The sequence below is a fragment of the Lipophrys pholis genome (assembly GCF_963383615.2).
Source record: "Lipophrys pholis genome assembly, chromosome: 8".
Lineage (NCBI taxonomy): Eukaryota > Metazoa > Chordata > Actinopteri > Blenniiformes > Blenniidae > Lipophrys > Lipophrys pholis.
In genome coordinates this window covers 27,251,623-27,268,480 of record NC_137630.1, presented here as the reverse complement: position 1 = coordinate 27,268,480, position 16,858 = coordinate 27,251,623, and the positions used below count along the sequence as shown (strand labels likewise).

The 16,858-nt window shown below is 40.6% G+C and overlaps 1 protein-coding gene across 1 annotated transcript in view; it reads right to left on the bottom strand.

Annotated features, from left to right (window-relative positions):
- Window positions 1-1,358: 1,358 nt before the first annotated feature.
- Window positions 1,359-16,858, bottom strand: part of LOC308113851 (inactive dipeptidyl peptidase 10) — a gene marked incomplete at its 5' end in the record, with an annotated part of 32,958 nt that continues 17,458 nt past the window's right edge. Inside the window, 18 exons of the mRNA XM_080470372.1 lie at window positions 1,359-2,546; window positions 2,638-2,710; window positions 3,615-3,673; window positions 3,786-3,885; window positions 3,981-4,035; window positions 4,135-4,329; window positions 4,470-4,536; window positions 4,836-4,934; window positions 5,261-5,308; window positions 5,429-5,547; window positions 6,998-7,045; window positions 7,864-7,955; window positions 9,134-9,238; window positions 9,325-9,366; window positions 9,710-9,833; window positions 10,624-10,721; window positions 15,373-15,527; window positions 15,631-15,751. Of these exons, the coding sequence (XP_080326498.1) occupies window positions 2,329-2,546; window positions 2,638-2,710; window positions 3,615-3,673; window positions 3,786-3,885; window positions 3,981-4,035; window positions 4,135-4,329; window positions 4,470-4,536; window positions 4,836-4,934; window positions 5,261-5,308; window positions 5,429-5,547; window positions 6,998-7,045; window positions 7,864-7,955; window positions 9,134-9,238; window positions 9,325-9,366; window positions 9,710-9,833; window positions 10,624-10,721; window positions 15,373-15,527; window positions 15,631-15,751 (1,818 nt within the window). The 3' untranslated portion in view covers window positions 1,359-2,328. The remainder of the gene's footprint in view (window positions 2,547-2,637; window positions 2,711-3,614; window positions 3,674-3,785; window positions 3,886-3,980; window positions 4,036-4,134; window positions 4,330-4,469; window positions 4,537-4,835; window positions 4,935-5,260; window positions 5,309-5,428; window positions 5,548-6,997; window positions 7,046-7,863; window positions 7,956-9,133; window positions 9,239-9,324; window positions 9,367-9,709; window positions 9,834-10,623; window positions 10,722-15,372; window positions 15,528-15,630; window positions 15,752-16,858) is intronic.

The window sequence follows — 16,858 nt, the reverse complement described above, 5'->3', positions numbered from 1 at the left end:
ATCCGGGCCCGCAGCGAGCCGCCTCGTCGATTGGACGATGGGCCAGTCCGGTGGCAGACAGCAGAGCCATCCGATTGGTCGAGGGGATGCTGGTTGCATTTTGATTGGATAGAGGCCGCTCTCGCTTTCCTGACGTCATCAGAAGAGCGGGGTTTGTTCAGGACCGAAGTTTATAAAACTCACTTCTTTGTTTGAATCAATGAAAGCTGAGGTACTGGGACATTGATTGGATTTCAAGAATAAACATCTTTATTTCTTCCTCCCGAACAGGTGCCCCTGATGGTCTCTTTGTCTGTGGTTGTCCCTAAATTAACTCCCAAAAGTTTCACCAATGTGAAAACGTGTTAATAAGATTATGGGCAGATTATTAAACAATGGGCCCCTTGGACAAGACAAGCCCACTATGACCAAGAGGCGTGAAATAACTGTTTATAGTCTTTGTGGTGGCATTCTGTTGCTCTCCCTGATCCTTTAAAAATACTTTAATATTAGTTTTAGATTCTAGTCTAAAATCAAAAATATTAAATTATGTGTCTCTTTGATTGTTTTGGACCAATTACAATTTGTCAGCTTATGTTTTTAGAATTTAGGATTATTTTGTGTATCTTTGAGGTCCCTCTATTTTTTGTTGATGTTTAATCTCTGAGGTCATTTGAAATCTTTTCTTGATTTTTTTGTGTGATTATTCTTATTATTCCATTCTTTTTTGAAAAATCTGTGTTGCCTTATAAGCGTTCTTCAGTTGGCATGCAGGAATTTGCGCACGCATGGATTTCCTCTGGGTACTCTGCTCCTTCAAACAGTCTGTGTGTTTGTCCGTCTCTTTGCGTTTGCCCTGTGATGGACTGGAGGCCTGTCCAGGTTGTACCCAGCCTTCGCTCAGAGTTTGCTGGGATTGGCGCCCCACGACCCGGAGTTGGATAATAGAAGAGATGGATGGATGGATGTCACACTGGGAGCATTTGACTCATTGAACCTCTTGGTCCAAACGTTTAAAACATTAACTTGATGATCTCAAATTAAATGCAGCTTCTTCTCTAACAGAGAATTTGCTCAGCTCTGTTATTATTAGTGATATTATATATGTTGCATGTATTCCTTTTGAACGTTTAAAACCAGCCACGAAGTTCAGTTTTTGTTGAACTCATGTTGCACTGACATTTCTGTACGTGATCGTCTGTCAAAGATTCCTTCCAAACAACTTTGTTTCATTACAATCAAAATAAGGAAAGGTTTTAACAAACATCTGGGGGAAAGAAGTGTGGCTTTTTCTCCCCTTTGATTCGGTACAAGACTATCAGTTCAATTTTCAGTTCAACTTGCTAGTTCTGAGAATCACAACACAAACTCTCACTATTATGTCCAAAGAAATAATTTATTTCTTCAATACACAAGAAATAGTTAAAATGCCAAGATGTATCAAAACAAAAACATACTGTTTGTCCAAATACGGTATACAGACGTCTGTACAGATGTTGTTGTAATCATTCTTGATTTTGAGCTTGATTTTAATATTCTTTAGTTGCATACTCATTCCTAATCACATAATGCAAATAGAACCAGAGGAGAAAGTTCACAAAATGTATTTGACACATTGAGAATGATCCATATGCTTAATTTCACCTTATTCAAGCGGGAAACACACTATAAAATAACTTAAAACAACCCTTTTTTTTTTTTTTTTTTTTTACAGTGGCAGGGTATGCACAGGCCTTTAGCTGATGGAGACAGTTTGTGTGATGTCTTGGAGATAAGATTAAAGTCAGATCGCTTTTTACCAGAGCTGTGTTTAATTTAGTTAAAATGTTGATACTATCACTGCTTTATTCAGTAACCTGTAGGAAAACTTCAGGCATCGGTATGCAGTCATTAAATATGCAAGACGGAGTCTTCGCATTGCATGAAAAAGTACTTTGAAAGTCTGCAAGTGTGTTCCCATCTGTATGCTGAATGTGCACAATTAACCCCTGTGGGCAAGATTACAACCTGCAAAACACGCAAAATGCAATTAAAAGTGACCCACATCATGCAGCCATTACGACATGCATGTTATAAACTCTTTGTAAACTTTTCAAGGACTCTGTAGCCTTCTTGTGAACATCTCAGTTGACTTGTGTAAACAAACAGGACTTCAAATATACAACCGAACAGCAGAATTAGTTGTGTGCAACACGTGATACAGTACATGAACTTTTCCAGTTGTAGGAGGTGATCTGATGTGTTTGGTCCCCTCTCCTGTGCTCTTGTGCCTGGAACTCAAACCCAAGGTAATGACGTACAGTCCCAACGAGAGTCTTTCCCAAAGAAGAGGAAGAAATACTCCAGGGCTCAGTCATCTTCCTCCTCTTCCTCCTCTTCCACATCGAAGAAAGTGCCGTGCTTCAAGCAGGTTTGGAGGTAGTTCACCACAGTCCGCTGGAAGTGCTGCACACTGCGGGGCTCTCTTAAGTCGTGGCCCTCATCTGGATACAGCTGGAGAGAGTAGTTGGCCTCCACCTTCACGAGCCGGCTCAGGAGCTCCGCGCTGTGCTGGAAGTGTACCCTTGCTTTGGTCGTACACACAGCGACACACAGATAAAGCATGAAAGGTGAAAAATCACAGCAATCGAGTGTAGAGTGAAATTATGTCTCACTCACCATCTGCAGTTCCATGAAGGAGCAGAAAGTTCTCGTCCTTCAGCTTATTGACTTCCTCCAGCACAGAGGCAGTCTGAAAACAAATCACATTATAACCCGTTTTATAGCTGAGGTGTAAAACTCATAAAAGTTTAGCAGCCACATACAGCCAAATCTGATTTTTAGTGGGTTGGATAAATCCAGTTATGGCATAATAACCTTTTAATCATGAAAACTTCAAATGTTTCTTTTTGCGTAATTGCGAGATATGAGTTCATTACTGGGAAAAATATATTTACTTAGACATCTTTTCAGAAAATGTAAATAAGTTAACTTTTTTATGAAGGCAAAACAAGTGTTTTTTTGTTACATCCAAAAATTCAACAAATGACTTCACTTTGTTTTTCATTTGACGCAGTGTTTCTCTCCAGACTCTAGACTCCTCATGCATGTTTCACAAATCAGCCTTCACTGTTTGACTTGATGCTACTTTGATAGCAATAAGTATGTTTACCAGAAGAACTTGAATCAATTTTATGTGAAGCTAAGATCGGACGTGTTGTTTTAATTGTATTGTTTTGTAATGAGAGGGTTTTTTTAAATATTATTTTGTCACAGTAGATTTATCAGTAAATGTAGACTGATCCACCAAACATTTATTTATCATCATCTTGAGGGCTGTAATTTGCAGTTACTGCATTAATGTAGGAGGCAAAAAAGACAAAATAATTGGACAAGCTCCACAAACTACAACCTCCAAATGGCCATAAAGTGGAAACGACGCGGCAATAACACAGTTTCAACAAAGATAAAACATGGTCACCTTCACAGACATAAGATTCATTGCTGGATTGTTGTATTAGATTGCATTTATTGCAGGTAATTAACTCACAGTGGAGTATATATCCATCACTTTTATCATTGTTAACACATCAAAACCACGTCCACGTCAATAATAAATAATGAAGAGTTTGGGAGCATTAGGTTTGAAGTCTTACTGAGTAAGCGTGCTCCTCTTTTGCTGGAAGGCCAAGATACCGCTCTGAAAACGCAGCACCTGAAAGAAATGGAATCATTTTCGCTTTATTATTACATTACCTACCTCTGCGTTTTGGCACAGTTTCCATGGGCTCATTATATGAATATTTAATAACGTGATCTCAACTCACTATAAAGCCTGAAGTCAGTTATTGGTGCCATGGCGGCCGTGCACTGGAAGAGCTTATCTGTTGCAGCTAACATCTTGAGAGTTAGATATCCACCAAATGCCTGCATAAAAGAAGCAAAAGAGTTTCAAAGTCTCCAGTCTATTTGACGACTGCACTTGCAAAGACTCCAATATCTAAAGTTTAAAGCACTTTAACCTTTCCGTAGAGGGCCATCCGGCGATCATCGATATAAGGCAGCTGCATCAACAACCTGTGGAAACATCATAAAAGCCCTTCAGTTTTTCAATTATCCAGCTTTATTGTCACATTTAAGTTATATAGTTTTATGTTGCCGCATAATTGCACTGACTCAACAACTCCCAGATAATCTTTGACTCTCAGCGAGCCAATCTTGCGCGGATCTATGGCGGCCGTCTTCTGCCCGCGGCCGACCCCGCTCCTGCCGTCCACCCAGGCCAAGGCCACACTGTGCATGCTGGAGAGCACCTGAGGCCAGTCCAGGGCAAATTCCTCTGTCACAGACTGACCGCCAGGAATGCCGTCTCTGAAGGGAGAAGACGAACCAGATCAGCGAGCGGGGCCGGGGCTGTTAGGTTCAGCGGGGTAAAGAAAAGGCTAGGGATCATAGGTTGGGAAACAGATGGCGCTGGCTGTCACTGGGCATGACCTTTCAATGACACTTACACAATGATGAGGAGAGGGTGCAGGTTGGCCTCGTAGCCCTGAGGTAGAGATAGTTTCAGGTGCAGGTCTAAGGGGAGTAAACAGAGATTGAAAAAGAGCAATGTTGGACGAAGACACATTAAGAAACACGTGTGACTTCCACTATGATTCTAATTCTAATCGCATAAGAACTAAATACACAAATGATGGCTTCAGATAATGTGTAACCGAAGCAGTTCTCTTCCGGGCTGTAAAACTTCTTTATTACTGATATACTTTACTTGCTTGATAGAAACACTAAATATCTCTGAGTGCTGCTGAATGTATATATATATATATATATATATATATATTTATATAAAAGGAACTAGAAGGTCTTAGTCTTACTGTGGTTGTCTGCTGGAAGTGTCCGGAACAGCGTCTCAGGGAGCCTCTTGTCCTCCAGAGCTTTAGACAGCGGGCTGTTATCCTCCAAGACGACATATCCTACCGGAGGTAAAACACCACTGTTAAATATTCTTTATTCTGGGCATTAATGCTGACACGGTGCACCAACAGTTTTGAGGGAAAAGCTTTACCATCTGCATGCAAATTTCTCCAACTAAGCCCACAGACAGAGGGCAGTGTTCCCAAGCATGACATTAACCAAGCTACATTTTGGTATGCTTGAATATGTTGCTCTCTGCAGGCAGCCATGAGAAATTGCAGACAGCCGGAGTGTGTGTGTGTGTGTGTGTGTGTGTGTGTGTGTGTGTGTGTGTGTGTGTGTGTGCTATTGTTGCATTAATCAGACAAGCAGATGTAAAACTCACTGGAGGGGTCCTTTGTACTGTGAACCGTCACTTTAGGGATTCCTGGGCCTGGGGAGTTTTTGCAAATGACAAACATTATACAACCAACTGGCTAAGCAGCATGAAGCCTTCATGTTCGCTGTAGCTCTGAATGTATGTGTGTGTGTGTGTGTGTGTGTGTTATTTTACCCAAGCAATAGAGAGTGAAGTGGGTTTGATTGGGGCTGAACACAGCTTTAAAGAAGCGACATCCATCTATGAGATTACAGGAGATGCACTGGCGTTGAAACACTCCATCCAGGTCCACGCTGGGAAATAGGAGGACATTGTTATTGACTACACTTTAAAATAATGGGACAGTCTTAAGCTGTTCCGTGTGCTCCAGGAGGGAGTCAAATGATTTCTACATTATTAAGGAAAGTGTCAGCGTCTGGAGACAAACGATTCAGGCAGTTGACTTTTCAGAAACAGATGGGGTTCAATAAGGTTAGACATAAAAGTCGTTATACAGATTGCTCTGTTAGGCAGCGTTGAGTCTCTAAATGTCCCTCTCCACTCCATTGCTTACAAATTTCATACAGGATTAATCACAGCCCAAATTTAAACAAGCCGTTTCCTCTCTTCCATAATAGTGAGTGATTTACTGAAGCCCAAAGCGAGGGACCAGCGAAGTGTGTTTGTCACAAGTGTATCAGTCAGTTTCAATTAAATCGAGGTTTGACTGGGAGGTGGGACACCGGTACAGGTGTCAGTAACCATCAACACTGATGAAAGATTGTAGTGCAGGGATATTCACAGGAAGTTTGCAGGCAATCCAACAACTGTATTCGACTGTCTTGTAATACCATGTTATTATACCACAAGGTGGTGTGGTGAGTGACTCCAGAGCCAAGTGTATTAATAAAAGAAGACACAGCTGGTGTAGATGTCTCTTTGAGGTTGTTTTCTTCATGTTTGTGGTTCATAGAAAACCCCTATTCCATTTTGTAAAAACTTTAAATGTACCTGCAATGATTGTTTTTTTTTCTGTGTGGCTGATATGTGTTGCTTTGTAATCATTTTTCATCTCTTAGTTTTTTGTTTTGCATCATATTGTGGTTGATTTGCGCCTCTTTTAACTTTAGCATATTTCCTGTAATTGAATTATTCTATTTTCTTTTTTTTTGTGGTTGATTTATGTTTTTATCATTAATCCATATATTGGTAGTTTTGTTTGTGTTTTTTTTTTTATATAGAAACGCTTTGGTTGTTGTGTCTCGGTTGTTGCTGGGTCTCTGTGATAACAAAGTTTTTTTTTCTATTTTCTTGGAAAGTGTGAAACTCTTTGTACTTGTTTTTACGTCCTTTATATCTGTTCTGCAAGTCTTTGTGGTTATTTGCCCTTCTGTTGTCCAACAGCATCTTTTTTGCATTTTTATAATAGTTTCATGTGTACATTATTTATTTCTTTGTGGTCTCTTTACGTCATTGTTTTCTACCACATTACAGGTGTTTTGCATTTCTTTGTGGTTTCTTTGTCTCCTATTTTCAGCCTTTGCCTCTTTGTCCCTCCTGATTCGAAATTAATTGATTATTTGAACATAATTGTAGAGTTCTGATCACCTAAAGAAATGATTTATTTATGTTCAGGTGTAACATTATACTTCACATATGTTGCCTACATTGCTTTGAAACCCCCCCAATCACTCATTGAGGTCCTCTTAAGTGTTTTGGTTAAAAACAAAGATAACCATTGAGATTAGCAGAGCGCTGGCTTACCTGTACAGGTGTCTGCTGTGTCTGGATTCCTCTGCACTCAAGAAATAGCTGATGATGAGGAAGATGAACCACATACAAGGCAAATTAGTTACAACATTCAAAGAGCTTCAGATCACAGTCTAACTTCATCCTAATTATTCTGCACATCAAATATTCATGACAAGAATTTATCTACACTTATTTACATATTTCAGCATGTTAGTAAAAGGAGCCTTGCATCGGGCTTATTTTGTAAAGCAGCGTCAGTCTCTTCCATAAGCTGCACAGGAGCAATCATCATGGATACACGTAAGAAGAAGACTGTACTTGTGAATTACTTCTCTGCAGGCAAATTGCAGCACTAACTCAGGAGATCTGAGACCAACAACCACTGGCAAGATTTACAATTGACTTTGGTTGTTTGCTTGTGATGCTCACACCTCACTCAATCAGCTGGTGTGGGCTTTCTGCCTCCAGCAGGATGAAGACAGATTTAGGCAATAATCTGCTCTCGTCAAGTGTAAATAAATCTTTGTGCTCCTTAGATTCAATACTTCGCTACAAGCAACGTCAGACTCAAAGCTGAAAGCCGTTGTCTTTACACCCAGATCAATGCTACATGGTCTATTTTTAACACTGTTTTTACCATTGCAATCATAAGTGTATCAGTCATTGACTGTGCAGTTTGACCTAATGGGAGAATTTGCTCTGCTGCAGTTGACACGTGGGGAATTTACTCTCCGCTCGCAGCGAGAGATGATCATTATAATGATGGCCAATATTCGACTCCACCCCCCCCACTGTCACTTTTGTGTTCATAGTGAGATGCTGAGAGCTGATAAAGCACGATTTAACCGCGCTCCACGCACTGTGGCTCTCACACATACATTTTTCCAGCCTTCTCGTCGAGGGCGCAGAGCAGGGTGACGTCCCAGCTCCCCGATGTCAAGAAGCGAGGGGGTACAGAGGGAATGGCAGGCTGCGTTACGCAGAGAGAACGAGATGAAGAGCAATACAGAAGCAGTCACATATACAGAGTAAAAATAGGTGCAGCCAAACTGCCAGTGTGTCAGCGACAGAGAAAAAATAAAGAAAGAAAGAAAAAGAAGATAGGCGCATTAAGGTAAACTGAATTAAGACACAGACGGCGACAGAGAGAGAACACATGAAGAAAAGTTTGTTCGTTTTGATGTCGGAACTGAAGTCAGAAATGCACAGGGACACCTCTCGAGCCCAAAGGTATGGAACTTTACCACCAAGACATGCCTTTAATGCCTAATTTGAAAAGAGAAACAGATAAACAGGCACAACTCCATCCTGTCAGCGCCACCCTCCCCTGCAGGTTCATGCTTCTTTTAAAAACAAAGAACAAAGCAACATTAAATATTCTTCAATGACTCTGCTTGGGCTGAATAAAGTGTTCAAATAAAATGAAACGAATTCGCACAAACACTGAACACCACAGGGGCAAGAATATATTCATCAGTCACGTAACCACTGACATAAAGATGGAGTTTGAGCAAAGGCTTGCAAAATTGGGCAGAAAATAAATGCAATTAAAATAGCTGCGCTAATCAACGACGTGGAGGAAATTGTGAGGAGAACGCACTCTATCATCTGTGCTGAGATCTGTAATCACACAGAGGTTTTATGTGCTTCCTACCAAGCCACCACTGAAATTTAAGGAGCCACTTTGGTCATAAATTTGTTCAAGCTGATGCAACGTCGATTAATTAGTGACCTTACATTATCCATTGGCGTGAATGGGTGAATAACTGCTTGTCTTTCTTTCTTGCTGTGATAAACTGGCAACCTATCCAGTGTGTATATCAGCGTGACCTCGCTGAGATCGACTCCATCTTCCTGCAACGCAGAGTTAAAGAGGACAGATGGACGCTGCAGCAAACGCTACATAGTGGTGACTTTGGGCTGTCTGCTTTCTGTGTAGAGTTTCCATGTTCTGCCCGCTGAAAGGTGTCCTCCCACAATGCAATGCACAGCGCCTGTTTGGCCCGGTTAGTTTAGCTTTAGGTGACTTTGGATTGCCTGGAGGTGTGATCTGACGACCTTTCAGCTCCAGCTCTCGACAAGCCCACGGTGGGAACAACATGGGAATGGGAGATAAACGCGTGATGAACAAAAAAAAAGTGAACTGACCTGGGCGGCGAGACCAGCAATGTGGCGAAACTCTCCACGAGCGCCTTGTTTAGCCGGCAGGATGGTGTAAAAAACGGAGCCGTCTCCTGAAAACAACGGCACGTCCTGTCAAAGAACAGTACGGAGTCAAAACGGAGGCAGTGGTGATGAACTGGTGTCACTGAACTTCAGAAAAAGTAACCAATGCATACTTGTCGTTGGTTTTGTAAAATGTCCAGAGCCATTTTGTGTTTCTGTGGAGTGAAATCGCAGGAGATCTTTACCTTATTTACAAAGTAGTAAAGCAGCTCAAACGACATTGCCGAGGGTAAACACTTATCATTTATCCAAAGCAAAAATCAGAAAGGATTAACAGAAGGCCATCAGAAATAGAATACTGCAGTACATCGCTGAAAATTCCTCTCGTGTAGCAAATGACCTTAAATATTAATCCACCAAGCACAGATTTGAAAGCTTAAAGAAATCAATCCTAACTCCCAACACTGTGTAAATGAAGCAAAAAAAATTCTATTAAAGCCGTATATTGCAGCGGCGGCGCTTCAGATTACTAATGTGGAACAAGTGATGACCGCTCACCTCGGAGCATGCCCCCGTGGTGGCCTCGCACACGCACAGCACTGATTGGTTCTGGGCACGATTCAGCCAACGAACCGCGAGCCGGGTGCTGCTGATCCAAGTCACCATGGAGATGTAGCTGTCTCTGAAGAGGCCATGCAGAAAATGATCACCGGGAGAAGCAGTGGAGGAGAGGAATGCAAAGGAATGCAAGAAGAAGAAAAAATTTCACGTGTGATAAATACTGAACGGTGACCGCTGAAATCTTCAAGGTTCAGTCTGTCTTTACATTCATAGACGCATGTTGGGGCTGCTACACACCGTGCAGTCTGATAACTTCATGAACTGCTGCCCTGGGCAATGTGGATTCCATAAACTTGGGTTCAATAATATGTTTGACTGGGCAATGACTGCTACAACATACTTTCTGTGTAGTTTACATGGATTTTCTCAGGGCGCTGCGATTTCCTCCCACTGTCAAATAGGATGGGAAAAGGAATTCCACCAAGGGCATTAATAAAGTATGATAAGTTAAGTTTAGTAATTGTTGAGGGACATGGTGTACCCTGCCTCTGTGAACAAGATAAAATATCGTGTATCGAAGAAGGATGCAAGTCATGTATGTGCAAGAGAAAAATGGGTAAACTTAGTCAAGCTTTAACTTCTTCAAGAATCTGCAAACTCAAGCGGTGATTCGATTGTCACCTCATTTTCTGCTGCATTTCTATTGGCTGATCGTAGCTGTAGTTTGGAGCTGCGGTCACACTGCGCGGTGTGACTTCTCACACTGACAGAAAAGGATCTCAGGCTGTCTGTGGTCGCACCATTGTGGCTACAGCCGTCCACAAACTGTCTCACTTTTCAGTATAAGACGAAGACTCCAGTCACTCCTCTAGATATCCTTCTGATTGATTGATGACGGAATTCTCCTTTACCTGGCCCTGAGGGAGTCTGGTGGAATCATCTCCAGAGTGTGAGCTGGACCGTACAGATTCACCACAAACAGACTGACTGATGGGATACTGGATCCAGCCTGTAAACAGGGAAATAAATAAATAAATAATTCATTGTTGACATGGGAAACCAAATGTGGTTGCTGGCATCAATATTTGCAGCCACGCGGACAAATTCTGAAATTCCTTCTCGGCTGTGAGTGGGCGATCACTTTAGAGCGATTTACAAATTCTAATTACATCTATTTTTTTCATTTTCATCAGTTACATACACTTTGATTTACCGCATTCACTGTAGTATTTCAGAGGACTTTTGCAGAGAAATTTCCATGAACAACAAAACAACGAGTGAGATCAATCTGTATGTAATACTACTTTGCACCCCTAGATGGTGTTGTGAGTTACTCTCCCACCTCTTTATGCATTTAACCCAAGAATGGAAGAACCAGCATAGTGAAACACCGTTCACACGACAACGTTTCAAGTGAAAAGGCATCGTTTTTGTGTTTTTGTTTTACAAAGGTTTTTGCTTTTAAAATGTTGTAGTTTCTCTGTATGGTCACTTGTGAGCGCTGTTTTTATGTAAAAAAAAAATCCAGATGATGGTATAGTAAATGTATACTTTATCAAAGGGTTAGGGTTGTTGTGCACATGTGCAGTATCAGTATTTCAGAAATCGATTTCCCAATTTGCAAGGAGTCTGAGCCTTTTACAAAAAGTTTCACCTTCGGAGTAGTTTTCAAAAAGTTGCATTTTCCAGCTCCGAGCACCATTGTCGTGTAAAACAGACACAGAAAACACACAGAAAGTTTCCCTTTTTTCAATTGACAACATTGTCGTGTAAACATGGCCTAATAAAGGAAAAACTGATAAGCACTGAAGCTCTGAGCAACAATTACAGCAAACTGCGGGAATACGAGTAATTATGGCTCAATACTGCCGCCTAGAGCACAATTGTGAGAGTACACAAATCTTACTGTACGTTTAACATAGGTTCATGAATAGTTGCTAAGCCCTGCTTATCCCATAATTAGTACAACGCTTCTGTTAACTTCAGTTGTTTGGGGTCCAGATTTATTAACTCCATCATTTCTTCACATTCCTTCCAGACTAAGTTAAAATTAATAAAATTAAATAGCTGTGCTACACATTGATACGAGTAATAGTGTGTGATTTATGAAGAAACCAGAATAAATACTGCTTCTGATGGAGGTGAGGGTCATGCTTTTCCCCCAATGCCATACTTTCTGATATTTTCTTCATTAAATTATGCCAAGGAAGATTTTGAAAAATAAGCTCATGAATAAGCATGATTGTCACGGGTATCTCAGTTGCAGTTCTGACTTTCTCTTTCAAAGAAAGATCCTCCCACTAAAAGATTCTGATTTTATTGCCTATCAATCCCAAAAACCACAAGTATCTTTTATTGTAAAATCCCTTAATAAGTCCAACAATCAAAATGTGAGAACAAAACATATTTAGAGTGAGATTCTAAGTGCCGATCTCAGAATGTATAATGTAACTTTCACTCTCCAAATCTAAGACTTGACGTCTCTGCTATATTTGGATTTTAAAATAAACCATGTGAACCTTTTTAATATACATAGCCGGTGTTTATTGAATTTATGAACACTAATATAAAGTACAACACTTCTTCTTAGTACTGTGCATTTCTGAAAATAACACATTTACAACACTGGGCCATCTTCGTCACAAGTATGAGATGTAACAATTGGATAATTAAAACTTTCCATAGTAAATAAATGATAAAGCTATAAATTGTCTTGTAAATGTGATTTTGGTCATTTTCATACGTTCCTTTGTTTTGATGGACAACAATCCTTTAATGGATAAAACCATAAATACCAACTATTTTCATCTGAAGAGGATTTCCAAGGCCAGGCCTTTTTCTTTCTTTCTTTTTTTTTTTAAATGTCTTTTCATCATTTTCAGAGGGAAATGCATGGTTTTATTTCATCCAGATTGATCTACTGCAATGCTCCCTACGCTGCCGCCCCTCCCCTCCTCTCTCTGTTTACAGCTGGTTCAAAATGCAGCAGCTCATCTTTTAACTGGAAAACTGGAGTGAAAGCACATCACTGCAGTCCTGACCTCCTTTCACTCACTGCCTGTACGTCTTTGGATTGATTTTGAGATATATATATATATATATGGTTTTTTTTCATTGTAAATCTCTACACAGGCTCGCTCCATTGTATCTGCTTGATCTGCTGCAACCTCACGTCCCATCCGAGGTCGCTTGTGTCTGCTGACCAACCTATAGACGTAAACACACTGGTGATTGAGCGTTTTGCTGTCTTTGCTGCCAATCTTTGAAATGGACTGTCTCTGCATGTCAGGCCATCTTTAATTCATATCTTAAGACGCTCTTCTATTTCAACTGAGTTTTACCTCAGTATGACTTGTTTCTTTTTCTCATTTTAAACATTGTGTTTATATTGAAATCTTGCTGTGTTTTATATCTCTACAGCCCTTTGGTCAAGATCTGTTGTTTTTAAATGCTAAAATAAAGAAATGTTCTTTCATTTGAATAATTTTTCAATAAAATTGTATTTATTTTTCAAACATTTCCTTCAGATTCAATTAGAAAAAAGGCTTAAATATCGTTCAAAACCACCCTCGCCTTGGAATTTTAAATTTTCACACAAAAAGTGTCCATCCCCTCGTTGTGTATCTACTTTTTACAGGTTGAGCCAAGTCTAGCTCGTACTGAGTATTTTAAATAAAACCTCATTTTGATTAGGTTCATCTACTCGGGGGAAAAAAATTATTGTGTGTGTCGACTATGGTCTCTCTTGATTACATGCTTTTTAGAGACTTATTAACTCCAGAATGCATTCATGCCTTAATTTTTAAACACTACGATGTTTTGCAGATTTAATCATAAATTGGCATTCAGTGGTATTTGCAGAAACCCCTCTGGCAGTCACAGAAGCTCTGATTCTTCTTTCAGTAAATCTCTACAGGCTTTGCAAACTTGGATTTGGGCAATTTGGACAGCTGTAGCGGCTGCTGAAGAGGCTTCTACAAAGCCCTAAATTAACATAAAATTAGCGACGTGAACGCTTTTGTTGAAGACAGATTTTAGTTTGCGATTTCCCCCTCAAAGAACACAATCCCAGGACATGTCTTTATTTGTCATGATGGACAGGATGTATATTGTTGTTTAAAAATGATTCAAAAAGGACAATAAATGCCAAATCAGCCAAAATATGCTACAACTGAATGTGTTGGTTGTACTTTCTGAAGTCACACTGAGCTTAGAGATATTCCCATCATGATCAATTATAATGAATGCTTTGACCTCTTCACTTTTCATCTAGTACTATTAGTGGGTCGACATTTGCTGAATTATGAATTTTCACTGTAATCCTCCTCTGCATTGTGTTAAGGACCGCACAGTGAAGCGTTCATAGTCAACTTAGATACGTAAACAGGTACCTGGAAACGTCCTGCTCCACTCTAGACAAAACTACAAGACTACAAGACAAATACACATGGTTTAAGATCATTGCTGGCTTTTAATTTCTCTCAAGTTTTACCACTTTTAAATGTTTCTAACAAAGCCTGTGCACTCTCACATTAGCATGTTGAAGGCTATTGTGTCCTCTGACGGCCTGTTAATAGTTTTTTTTTTTTTTTTGGATCGCTGGACACAGATGGATGTGTCCTTGTGGGTTGTACGTTAGCCTGGGTGGGTAGGACGTTTCCCTCATAAAACACAAACTAGTAAGAATCTGAGCTTCATAAATGGAAACCATAAAAGAACTAACAGCAGTGCACTTTTTTGACCTCAGACCTGCCGGCTTGTCATTCAGATTTCAGGGTGTTTACAGAGTGAGAGAGGAGGTCTGTAGTTTGAAACCCCTTTCGAAATGCTGTAAGATCAATGGTATAATTCACTAAAACTATCCATGTCATGATTTTCTTGCTTAACAACTGTGGGCTTTGAGGAAGGTGTGCATACACCAGATGCAGCAAATAATTGGCCACGAGAGAAATATAACAGTTTTTCCTTGTGTGGGGGTTGTCATGGTGGAGCAGTGGTCAGCTCCATCACCTCAAAGCAGGAAGACCTGGGTTTGAGTGCTCTGTGAGGTTTGATTGTTCCTTCTGTTACATGGGTTTCTTCAGACTATACTGACTTCTTTTAGATTACTGGAGACTCTAAAACTCTAAAGGCTTCAGTGTGTGTGTGTGTGTGTGTGTGTGTGTGTGTGTGTGTGTGTGTGTGTGTGTGTGTGTGTGTGTGTGTGTGTGTGTGTGTGTGGTGATTATCTGTCTCTCTGTATTAGCCATTAATGGACAGCCAACCTGTTTCACCCAGAGTCAGCAGGAGTCTGCTCTGGAGCCTGTGGCCATAACTTAGATGAAGTAACAATAAAGGGATGGATGTTATTTCGTGTGAGTATAATGTGATAAACCTCATTCCCGTCGGAGAAGGTTGTCCCACATTTGTGCACACTGAGGCAGCCGAATAACATTGAGTTGAAAATTCTGTTGATGAAAGTCCAGTGGGACCAAAACATTAGTGATTAATAATAAATTGTGGCGTTTAACAGGGGGAGTGTGCAAATTCTTTTCTTTCACAACATCAAGCCCAATATAACAAGGCGAGCATGGTGTCAGCATACTGTCGTGTTCACATTAACATTGTGCTCAGTTGAATAACACACGACTTCTCTTGGGGTAAACAGCAGCTGTTTTCACCTTGGGGTAGGGGAAGAGCACATTGGAGGGGTAGAGCCCCCCTAAGAAGTGGGGTATTTCCATCACAGGTGTGGCAGAGTTGTTGATGCTGAGATAAGCGAGCCGGGCGCCGTCCAACGACCACCAGTGTGCAGGATAAGCCAAGAGAATCTCCTCTGTTCAAAAAGACCAAAAACTCATTCTATGGTGCCACGCAAACAACTAATCTGCTTTTCATTGATTGCTGCAATAACAGTGTGAAGCTGGACCACATCCCACCTTCGTAAGTCCAGTCGGAGAGTCCGTTCACCACGTTTTCCTCCGGGTCGGTGGATGTGAGCCGCAGAGGTCTGCTGGTCACACCGGGCCTGTAGAAGATGTCACCCTCAAACACGTAGACCTGGCACGGGCAGCACACAGAGACAGCAAGAGTCCATTATCAGGGGCAGCAAGGGTGCAGACTTCATAGCTGGCTGCCTGATTCAAACAGAGGACGCTGTCCAAGAATGAATGAATCGCTGGCCAACACACACACACACACACACACACACACACACACACACACACACACACACACACACACACACACACACACACACACACACACACACACACACGGGTGAGAGCCAGTATATCTTTTATTTGCCAGTTAATATGGAGCAGATGAGCACTGACACAGCTGCAGCGGCCAATTATATGACAGAGAAAGTCGCTGAGTTATATTGTGAATGTAAAACAGCCCCATTACAGTAACACGCCCGATGAAGCTGAACTTCATCGTATAATTACACAGCACCGCTGATGTTATCATGTTGCAGATGATAGCAAATGCAATAACAGGTAGACTGCACCATTATTGATTGTAACGAGTGAGAAAATCTACTCTTCAGATTGAGAGATTAACCCTTTATAGGGATCTCGCTGCAAGAATTAGACTGAAATATCTCAAATCCACTATGCTGAAAAAGGACATTTCGACATTTTTTTTACCTTTAAATTTTGGTTACTTTTTGAAAATAACCACAATTTAATTTCACCCTTAAATAAAGACATTGGTTCAAAAATGATCTCTAAACTGGATTTACTTCTTTTAATACCTGATGTATATAAAATACTGACTAATCTTACTGCAACATCCTTTTACAATTTTTGAGTACTTTTGTCCTACATTACAACAATGTATATATCCTACACAAGTAATACCTCTTTATGCCTGACTCAACCATTTGTATTTTGGGATTTTCCTTAAATGATCGTTGTGAGTTTGAAAGAAATCAAAAGAAATGTAGAAGGTGCCACTTGTAGTCATTTGCCTGATTAAGGGTTGAACTGATGACACCACATGGAGCGGCGAGGTACTGCGGTGGTTAGCAATTGATTTATCTCAAACGGACAGTACGTTTGCAGCTCTCCTACACGCATCAAATCGATGGTCAATGAATTAATGAATCGAGTGGTCGCATAAAAAGCAACCAGTCAATTAGAATAAAATCAATAAAATCAAGCA